The sequence below is a fragment of the Myodes glareolus genome, chromosome 27, assembly GCF_982192425.1.
Source record: "Myodes glareolus chromosome 27, mMyoGla1.1, whole genome shotgun sequence".
Lineage (NCBI taxonomy): Eukaryota > Metazoa > Chordata > Mammalia > Rodentia > Cricetidae > Myodes > Myodes glareolus.
This window is the reverse complement of record NC_142052.1, coordinates 30,699,092-30,712,337: the sequence shown is the minus strand read 5'-3', so window position 1 is coordinate 30,712,337 and position 13,246 is coordinate 30,699,092. Positions and strand designations below refer to the sequence as shown.

General features: G+C 38.1%; 1 protein-coding gene across 2 annotated transcripts in view; it reads right to left on the bottom strand.

The window, feature by feature from the left end:
• The window catches only part of LOC148117659 (zinc finger protein 431-like), a 143,714-nt gene that overhangs the window by 28,218 nt on the left and 102,250 nt on the right, over nt 1–13,246 (bottom strand). For both annotated transcript variants that reach the window (XM_087902261.1, XM_087902260.1), the window contains exon 5: nt 8,179–8,346. In XM_087902261.1, coding sequence (XP_087758387.1) covers nt 8,272–8,346 — 75 coding nt within the window. In that variant the 3' untranslated portion in view covers nt 8,179–8,271. The remainder of the gene's footprint in view (nt 1–8,178; nt 8,347–13,246) is intronic.

Below are 13,246 nucleotides of genomic sequence, written 5' to 3'. Positions count from 1 at the left end.
CCCAGCACTTGGGAGGCAGAGGCAGGTGGATATCTGAGTTATAGATCAGCCTGGTCTATAAGAGCAGGTTCCAGGACTGGCTCCAAAGCTGAAGAGAAACCCTGTCTTGAAAGAAGAAGAAGAAGAAGAAGAAGAAGAAGAAGAAGAAGAAGAAGAAGAAGAAGAAGAGGAAGAGGAAGAGGAAGAGGAAGAGGAAGAGGAAGAGGAGGAAGAGCATCTTGTATACTTCCAGGGGAGAGATGGAAAGAAATGGGAGAAATATAAGAAGTCGGTATGAACTATCACATGAATTTGGGAGGAGGCTACTCAAATAATTCTATACAATGGGATCACAGGGTATCTCAAGAACTTTACTAAGTGCAGAGTGGCCATGGGACTGATATATATATAGCTTCATATGGTGGGAAGAGTTGGTTTCCTAGGATCTGAAGCAACCCCACCACAAAGGTCTTGGCACCAGACCATTACCAGCTCTCCAAAGCATATTCCTGGTTTTAGAGAAGAAGCTATGTTTTTTTTTTTTACTTTTTAAAAATTTTTTAAAATCTAACTTTATTTCATGCGCATTGGTATAATGATGTCAGATTCTCTTGAATTGGAGCTACAGACAGCTTCGAGCTGCCATGTGGTTGCTGGGAATTGAACCTGGGTCATCTGGAGTAGCAGTCAGTGCTCTTAACCACTGAGCCATCTCACCAGCCCCCATGGAGCTATGTTTTGTTATCAATACATCAGGTCCTTAGGGAAACTCACAAGGCTTAGGGTCACAGGCTGTTACTATGTCTCCCAAGATTGTTCCTCCTTCCTCAAGAGGCCATAAAAGAAAAGCCTTGATTGATCAGGTTACTCCTCCACACAACAATGTTTTACATTTCAATTATGTCATCTGGTGTCATATTGTTCCTCTGGAAGAATTGTGCTTTTCTCAAATAGAAAACTGGAACTTTAAACCACATTAGTCCTTAAAATAGGTTAGAAACCTTTAATGCCTCCTTTAAAAGGTTGTTAGAGGTTGTTTTTTGATATGGGGATGTGCCTGGTGTCTGGTTTTAAATCAACAGTGGCTCCTTTGTAATGGTTTGGAGCCAAATATCTGGAAAATCCAGTTGAACAATGTGTTCCCTATCATCCTAATCTCTAACAACCCTGATTAAATTACATTTATCTTCTGGGTGACTTAAAGACAGTCCTCCTTCAGCTAAATTAGACTTTGTGAGACTTAACTATTTCCAAGGCATTGACAAATCCTTCATATCAGCAATTCAACTCTTCTATGTTGCAGCTTAGAAGTGCAGTGCTATCGAACAGGTGAGATGCCTTGATATCGTCCACATAGTTAAAGATAAAGGGAGATTATATGTAAAGGTTAATTGCAAAGTGCTCAATTTCAAGAAGATACTGGAGAAATTAGGCCTCTCAGAGTATGGCATATTGAAGTTGAGGAGAAAGATGTTTGTATACACAGCACCCTGCTTCCAATTCTCTAAGCAGATTAAGGCCACAGCGCAAAGTTATTCAGAGGCCTGTCCCTAGGTCTAGGAATTAACAAAGACAACATGAGACTTCACGATACAGGGAATATGGCAGCAGGTTCCCACACCAATCCCAGGAGGACACACCATGCTGTCTCCTGCACCTCACCCTATGCTCCTCCCCATCTGGAGACAGCATTCCCTCGCTCACTATGTTGTTGTTGTTCAGCTCGCCAAAGCTCTCACTCAGTTCATCAACTCCTAGCAGCAGGAACTTCACTGCAGCACATGAAACCACTGAAGTCAGCTCCTCTGCAAAGCCGAGTCTGAACATGGCTGCCAGGAAGAGCCCTGCACCACTAGTGACTGGCAGGTCACCTGGAGGGCCTGATTGGCTAGTGCAGTCTGAGTGACAAGAACACTGTCCACAGGGCTGTAGTGTGCTTAAAGACACAGCAGAGTGGTTCCTGACCATTTCTCCCACCCCAGTCAAAGATCTTTTCTAGATAGACCAAGGTAAGCATTTCAATAGCACTTGCCCATGGGCTGGAGAGATGGTTCAGTGGTTAAGAGCATTGCCAGCTCTTCCAAAGGTCCTGAGTTCAATTTCCAGCAACCACATGGCTCACAACCATCTGTAATGAGTTCTGTTGCCCTCTTCTGGACTTCTGGCATACATGCACATAGAATATTATATACATAATAAAATAAATATTTTTTAAAAAAATAGCATTTGCCCTTGGCTACAAAAGCAGACACAGTCATAATCTTGCACTCCACAGGAACTTTCCCTTTTCCCTCCAGGACACAACGTGGCTAGCTGGCTTGTACTGTGCACTGTGCTTATCTAGGTGGGTGCAGGGATTTCCTATCACAAAGGGAAAAAGATGTCCAGAATAGTAACAGCTAAATTGAATTTTAAGGTAACCAAAGGAGATGATTGCCATGATGTTAAAAGTGTGCACTGCCACCAAGCAGTTAAAGGTGGTCCTATCATCTCAAATTATACAGACTGATGGAAGCTTTACCCATTTCAAAACCTTTAAGTAAAATATCTCTCAGGTATAATCACCTTTTAGATAATCCCAGAGGTAGTCAATATGACTACCCAAAATCAACATCTTAACAGCCAAGAGAGAAGAAATGAGAAAAAAATACTTGACTGCAGGAGGCACAAAGTGAATGGGAGTTATTTTCAATACAGAGTTTCTCCTCAACAAAGGAAGCATGGGGATTTTACTTAGGGAGTCTGAACATGCTAATGTTTCTTCTCCCTTTTTCTAAGAATGCTCAATTAACAAATCCACTTCTGAACATGATCACAATGGAAAAAGAGATATTTAGGGGCATTCTTACCTCAAAATCATGAAGGAATATAAGTTACCATTGGTGGTTTTAATCTTAGCCATTCTAACTATTGTAAGATACTATCTCAGAGTCATTTTGATTTACATTTTCATGATTACTAAGGATGTTGAACATTTCCTTAAGTGTCTTTAAGACATTTGAGATTCTGCTGTTGAAATTTCTCTATTTAGATCTGTATCCCACTTTAATTTGGAATTTTTGGAATTTTATGTCTAATATCTTGAGAGTTTATATATTTTTGAGATCAGTCCTTTGTCTGATCTGGGGTTGCGAAGATCTTTACCCATTCAGTGGGATGCCTTTTTACCTTATTGACTGTGTCCTTTGCAATCTTCTCAGTTTCAAAAGGTTCCATTTATTTATTGATGCTCTCAGTGTCTGTGCTACTGATGCTTTATTTAAGGAGTAGTTTCCTATGCCCATACACTGAAGGCTACTTTCCACTTTCTCCTCTACGAGGTTCAATGTGGCCAGATTTGTATTGAGGTATTTAATCCATTTGGACTTGATTTTGTGCATGGGAATAGATATGGATCTACTTGCATTCTTCTTCATTTTGATATCCAGTTATGCCAGCACCATTTGTTCAAGATGCTTTCATTTTTCCATTGTATAATTTTAGTTTCTTTGTCAAAATTAGGTGTTCATAGGTTTGTGGATTCATATCTGAGTCTTGGTCTTGATTCCAATGGTCAACCTGTCTACTTTTATGCCAATACCAATCTGTTTTCATTACTGTAGCTTTATAATCCAGGTTTATGTTAGGAATGGTGATACCTCCAGAAGTTCTACTACTGTACAGGATATTTTGGCTATCCTGGGTATTTCATTTTCCACTGTTTTTTTTCTGATATTTATTTGAGTAGTGTGCTTTCAAGGTCTATGAAGAATCATGTTGGGATGTTTTAAATTATTTGTAGCTATTGTAAATGGTTATGCTACTCTGATTTCTTTCTCAGCTTTATTATTCTTTGTATATAGGAGGGCTACTGATTTTTTGAGCTGATCTTGTATTCTGACACTTTACTTAAGTTATTTATGGGTTGTAGGATTTCCCAAATAGAGTGCATGGGGTCACTTATGTTACTATCCTATCATCTGTGAATAGGAAAAGCTTGATTTCTTCCTTTCCAGTTTGGATCCCCATGATCTTCTTTTGCTTTCTTTTTGCTCTAGCCAGAGCTTCAAAAACTATGCTTACTAGTTATGGTCAGAGAGGACTGCCTTGTATTGTTCCTGATCTTAGTGGGATCGTTTTGAGATTCTCCCCATTTTTTTTTGATGTTTGCTATAGGCTTTCTGCCTATTCCATTTATTATGTTAAGATACTTTCCTTGAAGCCATGATCTCTCCAAGATCTTTATCATGAAGGGGTGTTGGATTTTATCAAATGCTTCTCAGCATGTAATGAGATGATTATATTTTTTCTTCCAAATTTATTTATATGGTGGGTTACATTGACAGACTTTCATATGTTCAACCATTCTGCATCTCTAGGATGAAGCTAATTTCATCATGGTGAATAATGTTTTTGGTGTATTCCCAGATTCAGTTTGTCAGTATTTTACTGGATAATTTTGCATTAATGATCATGAGGGAGACTGGTATGTGATTCTCCTTTTGATACTGTATGTGAGATTAGTATTAGGGTAATTGTAACATTATAAAATGTAAATGTTTGTATGGAAATGTTCCTTCTGTTTTTAATTTGTGTAACAATTTAAGGAATACAGTTGTTACCTCTTCTTTGAAGTCCTGGTAGAATTCTTCACTGATACCATAAAGTCCTGGGTTTTGTGGGGCGTTGGAGGAAGGTTTTTGATGTCTGCTTCTATTTACTTGAAGGTTACAGGTATATTGAAATTGTTTACTGTGTCTTGATTTAATTTTGGTATGTGGTACCTATTCAGAAAATTGTCCATTCACTTTACATTTTCAATTTTGTGGAATGCAGGTTTTGAGGTATGATGAAATGATTCTCTAGATTTTCTCAGTGTCTGTTGCTCTGGCTACCTTTTCATTTATGATTTTGTTAATTTGGATGTTCTCTCTCTCCCTTTTGGTTATGTTGGGTAAGGGTTTGTCTATCTTCTTGATTTTTTTCACGGCAGTAGTTCTTTTTTACATTGATTCTTTAGAGTGTTTTCCTTGTTTCTATTTAATTGACTTCACCCCTAAATCTGATTATTTTCTGTCATCTACTCATCCAGGGTGAGTTTACTTCTTTTGTTCTAGAGCTTTCAGGTGTGTTGGTAACTCACTAGTGTGAGATTTTCCCACTTTCTTTATGCAGGCACTTAGTCCTATAAACTTTCTTCACAGCACTGCTTTCCTAGTGTGCCATAGGTTTGGGTATCTTGTGCCTTCATTTTCACTGTATTCTAGAAAGTCTTTCGTTTCTTTTCTTCTTTCTTCTTTGACTCATTGTTGATTCAACTGAGCACTATTCACATTCCAAGGGTATATAGACTTTCTGTGATTAGTGTTGTTGTTGAATTCTAACTTTAAAACATAGTGATCTGTTTGTTTTTGTTTGTTTTATTTTATTTTTCAAAATGGGGTTTCTCTGTAGCTTTGGAGCCTGTCCTGTCCTTGAACTCACAGAGATCCGCCTGCCTCTGCCTACCGAGTGCTGGGATTAAAGGCGTGTGCCACCACCACCTGGCTAAACGTGGTGATCTGACAAGACACAGATGGTTATTACATTTTTTTGTGTCTGTTGAGGTTTGCTTTATTACCATATATAAGGTAAATTTTAGAGAATGTCCATAAGGTGCCAAGAAGAATGTATATTCTTTTGTGTTTGGGAGGAATGTTCTGTAGATGTCTGTTAAGTCCATTTGAGTCATGACATCTGTTAGTTGTCTGATTTCTCTGTTAAGTTTCTGTGTAGTTGACCTTTCCACTGGGGAGAGTGGGGTGTTGAAGTCTCCTACTATTAGTGTGTAGGGTTTGATGTGTGATTTAAGCTTTAGCACTGTTTCTTTTACATATGTGTGTCCTCTTATATTTCAGGCATAGATGTTCAGGATTGAGATTTAGGCATGATGGATATTTTCCCTGTGATGACTATGAAGTGTACTTCCTCTTCTCTTCTGATTGCTTTTAGTTTGAAGGCTCTATTTTATTAGATATTAGGATAGCTATACTTGCTTGTTTCTTAGGTTCATTTTATTGAAAATCTTTTCCCAACCCTTTACTCTGAGGCAATGTCTGTCCTTGAGGTTGAGGTGTGTTTCTTATATAGAGCAAAAGGATATATTCTGCTTTCATATCCATTCTCTTAGCCTGTGTGTGTCTTTTTATAGGTCAATTGAGTCAAAAAAAATTTGGAGATATTTATAACCTGTGATTGATAATTCCTGTTATTTTTGGTGGTAGTGCTTGTGTTTTCCTTCTTTGGGGTTTGCTGATAAGTGGTTATCTGTTGCTTGCATTTTTTCTGGGTATAATTAGCTTTCCTGAGTTGGAGTTTTTCTTCTATTTCTTTCTTTATGCTAGAATTTGTGGATAATTATTGTTTAAATCTGGGTTTGTCATGGAATTTTCTCCATCAATGGTTATTTAAAGATTTGCTGGGTGGTGGTGGCACATGCCTTTAATCCCAACATTCACAAGGCAGAGGCAGGCAGATCTCTGTGAGTTCAAGGCCAGCCTGTTTTACAAGAGGTAGTTCCAGGACAGGCTCCAAAGCTACAGAGAAACCCTGTCTAGGAAAAGAAAAAAGATTTGCTGAGGCTAATTGTCTGTGTTCTATCTGTGGTCTCTTACTGTCTACAGCACATTTGTCCAGGACCTTCTAGCTTTCATGGTTTCAATTAGGAATTCAGGTGTAACTCTGATAGGTTTGCCTTTATATATTACTTGGCTTATTTCTTTTGTAGGTCTCAATATTCTCTCTTTATTCTGTATGCTCTGCATTTTGATTGTTTTATGGTGAGGGGACTTGTGCTCATTCCCGTCTATTTGGTATTCTGTAAGCTTCTTCTACCATCATAGTGATATACTTCTCTAGGTTGGGAAAATTTTCTTCAACAACTTTACTGAACATGTATTCTGTGCCTTTGAGCTGGAGATCTTTTCCTTCTTCTATCCCTGTTATTCTTAGGTTTGAATTTCTCATGATGTCCCAGAGTTCCTGGATGTTTTGTGTTAAAAATTTGTTGAATTAAAAAAAAACAAAAAAATTGTTGAATTTAAAATTTTCTTTGACCAATGAATATATTTCTTTATTAGGACCTTCAACTCCTGATATTCTTCCTTCCATCTCTTCGATTTTGTTAGTTACGTGTGCATCTGTTGTTCCCATTTGTTTAAATAGATTTCCATTACTAGTATTCCCCTTTTGGTGTTTTCTTTATTGCCTTTATTTCAGTTTTCAAGTCTTGAAATGTTTCAACTCTTTGCTTCACGTGTTTGATTATTTTTTCTTGGTTTTCTTTAAGAGATTTGTTGATTTCTTCCAATTTTTTTGTTTGCCTTTTCCTGCATTTCTTTAAGTGAATTTTCTATTTCCTCTTTAAATCTTTCCATCATCCTCTCGATGTTATGTTTAAAACTATTTCTTTCTGCCTCTTCTGGGTTAGGCTGGTCAGGTTTTCCTGTAGTATTTCTATTCAGTTCTGGTATTATCATGTTGCTTTTTAAGTTGTTGAATAAGCTCTTCCATTGGTACCTACCCATCTCTTCCTCCAACTGTTGCTAACAGAGTCTTTGCCTCTTTGTACAATCATTGCCTTTGCTGTCTGTGTCTTTGGGAGCTGTTTTTACCAGCTCTCTACTGATACTGTTTGCATCTTAGGGAGTGACTGAGGACTCTCTTGGCCTTCTGTCTTGTTCCACTGTCTTGGTCTGCTCTCTTGATATTCTCTGTGCAGTAACAGTCTCTGTGTCAGAGTTCCTCCGAGGCCATGCAAGATAGAGGTTTTGGGGCCAGAGTAGGACTTCTAGCATGAAGGCTGCTACTCTGAGAGGTTTGGAGCAGCCAAACTGCTGGATGTTTGCCTGCTGACTGGCTGGATGACCAGAACCTTACTCTACTGAGGGCTTAGAGAGTGAGATATCAAGCTGGGTGGGTGCTCTCTCACCTCTTTGTCTACTGTGTGCAGTAGCAGCCTGTGCATGCAAGTTTCTCTTAGGTCACAGGAGATTTGAAGGTTTGGGGATGGAGTGGGACTTGTAGCTTACAGGGTGCAATAGAGAGGGTGGTGGATTTGGAGCACCCTACCTGTGGGAACCTTACTAGCTGACTGACTAGAGAAGCTGAGGCAGGTGGGGGAGGGCCCAGGGTTTGTCCTGGTGCCAAGGGCCTGGAGAGTGGGTGTGGGTGCTCACTCACCCCTTGTTCCATTGTGTGTCCTCTCAGCCTGTGTTTTCGAGTTCCTCTGATGTCTGCATATGAGTTTTTAATCTGTTAGCATCATGGCTAGTATTAAAGCTGCATCTTTGTTGGCTGGCTCCACTGCATTCTGTAGGTTTCTGAGAGTCTTGCTTCACTGAGGAGGTCCTGAAAGAGAGACATTATGAAAGAGTTTATTATGACAACTCTGGAGTTTCTAGGTCTGCGAAGACACCAAGAAGCCTGCAGCTGACTGCTTATGAACACAATTTAAATGTTTTATGGTATATCTTCTTAAAAGAACTACAATGTTTCTGCCTTTAATGCTGAGTCAGGTAACATCTCTTATAGGAAACCTTCTTCTGCTTCTAGCAAACAGAGTCCACATGATACAATGTGCTACCACCAAGAAATTATCTATTTCTCCTTAACTGCATTTTCCTCTGAGATTTTTTCTTTTGTTTTTTTATATATCTCTTTCCTTCTGACTTTGTAGCTGACTGGGTGTCTGGGTAGCTTGCTTATGGACTCTTATTTTTCTTCATTTCTCATACCTATGCAATTTTAGATATCTCTTCCTTTTTATACTTTCTGCCCACAAGCCCCAAATATTTCTATCTCTTGTTTAGCTATTGGCTTTCAAGCTCTATATTTGATTAATTAGGTGTTTTAGGCGGGCACATTAGGACAGCTTTATAGACTTAAACAAATGAAAAAAATGAATGCAATACATCTTTGCATCATTAAACAAATATTACACAAGCATAAATGTATGTAACACATCTCAAAATCATATTCCATTACATGAATTAATTCATCACATACTCTAAGCATGATCTATGATTTATGTGAAATTTAGAGTAACTGGGCTCTGCCTATGTAAAGATACATATATCTTACTGTGACTTGAAAATCAGAGTCTCCAGCCGGTTGGTACTAGCACATGCCTTTAATCCCAGCACTCGGGAAGCAGAGGCTGGCACATCTCTGTGAGTTTGAGGCCAGCCATGTCTACAAGAGCTAGTTTCAGGACAGGCAGCAAAGCAATACAGAGAAACCCTGTCTTGAAATAGTAAAAAAAAGAAAAAAGAAAAAAGAAAAAAAGAAAATCAGAGTCTCCTTCCCAGCCCACTCCCCCAAAGAATCCAGGGTTGGATGAGTTCAGAGCAGAATTCCACCAGAACTTCAAAGAAGAGTTAACACCTATACTGCTCAAATTGACTTGGTAGAGTAAGGAATATATTGTGGGAGGGATAGCATCAAATGGCATTCAATCTGAGTATTCATGGAGACACAAACTTGTTCATTAGGTCTGAGGGTTCAGTAGACATAAAAGAACTTTATAGTGTTTGACTCCTTTACTTCTCTGATATTTCAGAATTTATCCCAATATCTGGCTCTGTCTTTTATAATTAAGAACAATTAGAAGTTGTACTATAGTGATATGTAAAATAAATTTCATTAAACCATTTACTTTCAAAAATTCCACAAAAGTTTCCTGTGTATATTGTTTTTTAGAGTCTACATCATTATTAACACTTAATTTTAGAGTGTTTTATTCCAATTTTATACTTTCAGGTTTAGCAACGGAAGCATGCACACATACCTCTGTAAATCCATCAAGTATGGATGACACCAGCATGAGTGCTCCATTTAGAAACTAATGGTGAATTTTATTCTGTATGATAAATTTATTTATTTTTATGTTATGTGCATTCATGCTTTGCATTCATGGATGTCTGTGTGACAGTGTTATGTCCTCTAGAACTGGAGCTATAGACAGTTGTGAGCTTCCATGTATGTGCTGAGAATTGAGCCAAGTTCCTCTAGAAGATCAGGCAGTGCTCTTAAACCACAGTACCATCTCTCCAGTGCCATCATTCAAGTACAATTCTAAATATGGATTTAGAACAGGAGACAGAGTTTACTTTCCCATGCTTTGGTGGGACAAGCTTTGATTTTCCTGTTAATCATCAATTTACTTAGTTTTTCAATTTTAATAGATGTAAGAAACACATGAATGCAAATATAAACAAATAGAGAAATAGCTTTCCACTAACAAGTACCTATCAACTTGATTAAAACAAATAACCAAATATTTCCATGGATCTAATACTTCATACTGTTTTACATTTTTTTTGTCAGAAGTAGCACTCAATCCTTAACTTTACTGTTTGACTCTTTTTTACCTTATTACAGTATAAATGGTTATTGTCTTAAAATGTTTATAATGTGATATTAAACTTTTTGCTAAAAGTGTTTCTGAAATGTATATAGAGTATAAATAGAAAAATTATAAACTGAAAGTTTAAAATTTTAATTGACTGAAAATCACAGCTTATTATTCAGGGTTCTTAGGGTCATAGAACTTAGGGACTAAATCTCTCTCCATTCATCTATCTATCAATCTATCTCTCTATCTATCTATCAATCTATGTATCTATCTATCTATCTATCTATCTATCTATCTATCTATCTATCTGTGATCATATGGGGATTTTTTTTTTGGAATAACTATCAGAGTGCAGTCCAAAAATGACTGTCAGTGAATGGAAGATTCAAGAATCTACCTCAGAGTCACAGGTCTGGGAGTCTCGGCTGATTGGTGTATATGCTGGAATCCTAAAGTAGACTTCAATGACAATGAAGGAATACTCCCACTGACAAGGTGTAGGAATTCAGAGATGTTAGAGCACACAGGACTATACAGGGAATGAACTATGACAGATGACTAGGCAGATCCACAGGAAGTGTATACATCCACCTCCACATGGAGCATCCCATTGTGCTGAGCTGTGGGAACACTTCTCTTTTGGAAAAGTCACTGTTGTACCTGTGTTAACTTTGGAAGCCATGATTCTTCCCTTTGAAATGGGAATTTTCCCCCAAAACACCTCAGCAGTCTGACTTCTACAGGGCAATGGTGTGACCTTGCTTCCCCACACCAGGAGGCTTTAGAGTGATAACATTCATTCCTTTTTCTAACAGTCAAATTTACATTTGTCAATCCAATATAGAAATTTCTATAGAAGGCAGGCACTGAGCAGTAAGGCAGCATGCCCCAAATTTGCTAAAAAACAAATCTGGGCATTCCCAAAACTGGTTATCACAAAGAGGTTAGATAAAGAGAATGGTGAATCCAGGATTCAGGCTTGTTTATTAACTTTATGTAATGGTTTGGAATGTCAGGTACTTCCTCTTGAATGCTGGTTCTTTCCTGGGTCAGGTCACCTGGTCAGGAGTACTGCTTTGTCAAGTTCTACCTGCCTGGTTTTGTCATTCTGACATGCCTATTATCATTGTCCTTGCCTGTGGAATATTCCTACTATATCTGTAAAAACTAGAAACCCTGTGGAGATCAGTTCTTACTCTTTTTCTTCTCCTCACTACTTCTACTTCTTCCCCTTTCTCTCCTTCTCCTTTTCCTTCCTCTTAGTCCATTCCCCTTTCTCTTGCCCTTCCTCTTTCCCTCCTCCTCCTCCTCCTCCTCTCCTCCTCCTCCTCCTCCTCCTCCTCCTCCTCCTCCTCCTCCTCCTCCTCCTCCTTCTTCTTCTTCTTCTTCTTCTTCTTCTTCTTCTTCTTCTTCTTCTTCTTCTTCTTCTCTGTGACCCTCCACTTAATTTCTTTCCACTTGCATGAAAAATAAAGAAGATGCAGAGGTAATATACTTAAGTTTAACTTTTACACTCAGATCCTTGCCTGCTGTACACATCTAATTCTAAGCACTCTGGGGGTACTGAGGCTGGTACTCAAGGACCCCTGGTAGAGAGAAATAATGCCCCATCTTTTTTCTTCCATTGTCCTTCCAGCAGAAGGTGTGACACAAATTAAAACTGTGCTTTCTAGCTTCAAGGTCTAGATCAAACTTGAGTGTCATCCATCCTTACTATTTGGATCACTGGCCTATTGTTCTCTTCCCTGAAGGTACAGAGCACAACTATGCCCTCCATTTTCATATTGTAGTTCATTCCTGATATAATAAAGTTGAAAACCAAGAACAACTATCATGATCAATCCATTGTCAACTTGGCATACAATCATATCTCCTTATGAATTTCCAAATTAAAATCAATAATCGGGTTCTAATTATGACTAAACATAACATACTTATGTCAAATACAAATGATTATATATTTAGAATAGTGACAATGTCCCTTGGAGGATATCTTTCTGGTATCTAAAACTTTTGATAACCACAACTATTGGGTTGTGTGATTGTTTTGTTTGTAGACTATGTAGCAGCTGTGGCCTTCTGCCTAGTCAGCCTGTTCAGACCAAAAACAGCTTTCTTTGAGATTAATAGAGATCATCAGAGCTGTTCTTCCAGAAGCACTATATAGAGGACTGTTAGGTGATTTTTCCTTGAAGTTTTCTGGTTTTGTGTTCTCTATTTTTTTGTGTTTGTGAAAATTATGCTGTAGGTAAACATATCTTTTAGAATAAGCATCAAGATTGATAATCAAATTTTTACAGTGTCATCTACTTGATTTTCAAGCAAGACCTTATGAACATGCCGGAGGTATTTCTTTCCATCATTTCTCCAATTTACATTTGTTCCCACATGATTTTGAGGCGAGAATGTCCCTAAATGTCTTTGCTTTTACATTGTGATTGTGGTTAGAAGTGAATTTGTTAACTGGGCATGCTTAAGGAAAGGAAGAACATTTCATGAGCATGTTCACCTCCCTATGTAAAATCTCCATGCTTCATTTGTTGAGGAAAAACACTGTTTTGAAAAAATCTCTCATGGTTTTTGTACCTCTTGCAGGCAAGTATTTTTTCTCATTTCTTCTGTTTTGGCTGTTGAAATGGCTGACTATTTTTGATAGTTAAAATTGACTACCTCTGGGATCATCTGATACACAAAGAACTGGTTATACCTGAGAGAGATTTTACATAAAGGTTTTACAGTGGGAAAATCCTCCATTAATCTGTATAATTTGAGATGATAGGACCCACCTTAAGCTCCTTGGTGTTTGTGCACACTTAACCAGTGAGCCTTCTCTACAGCACATGTCTTTGCACAGTTTTAACACCGTCACTCATGAGCTGAGGTAGTGGGATTTTC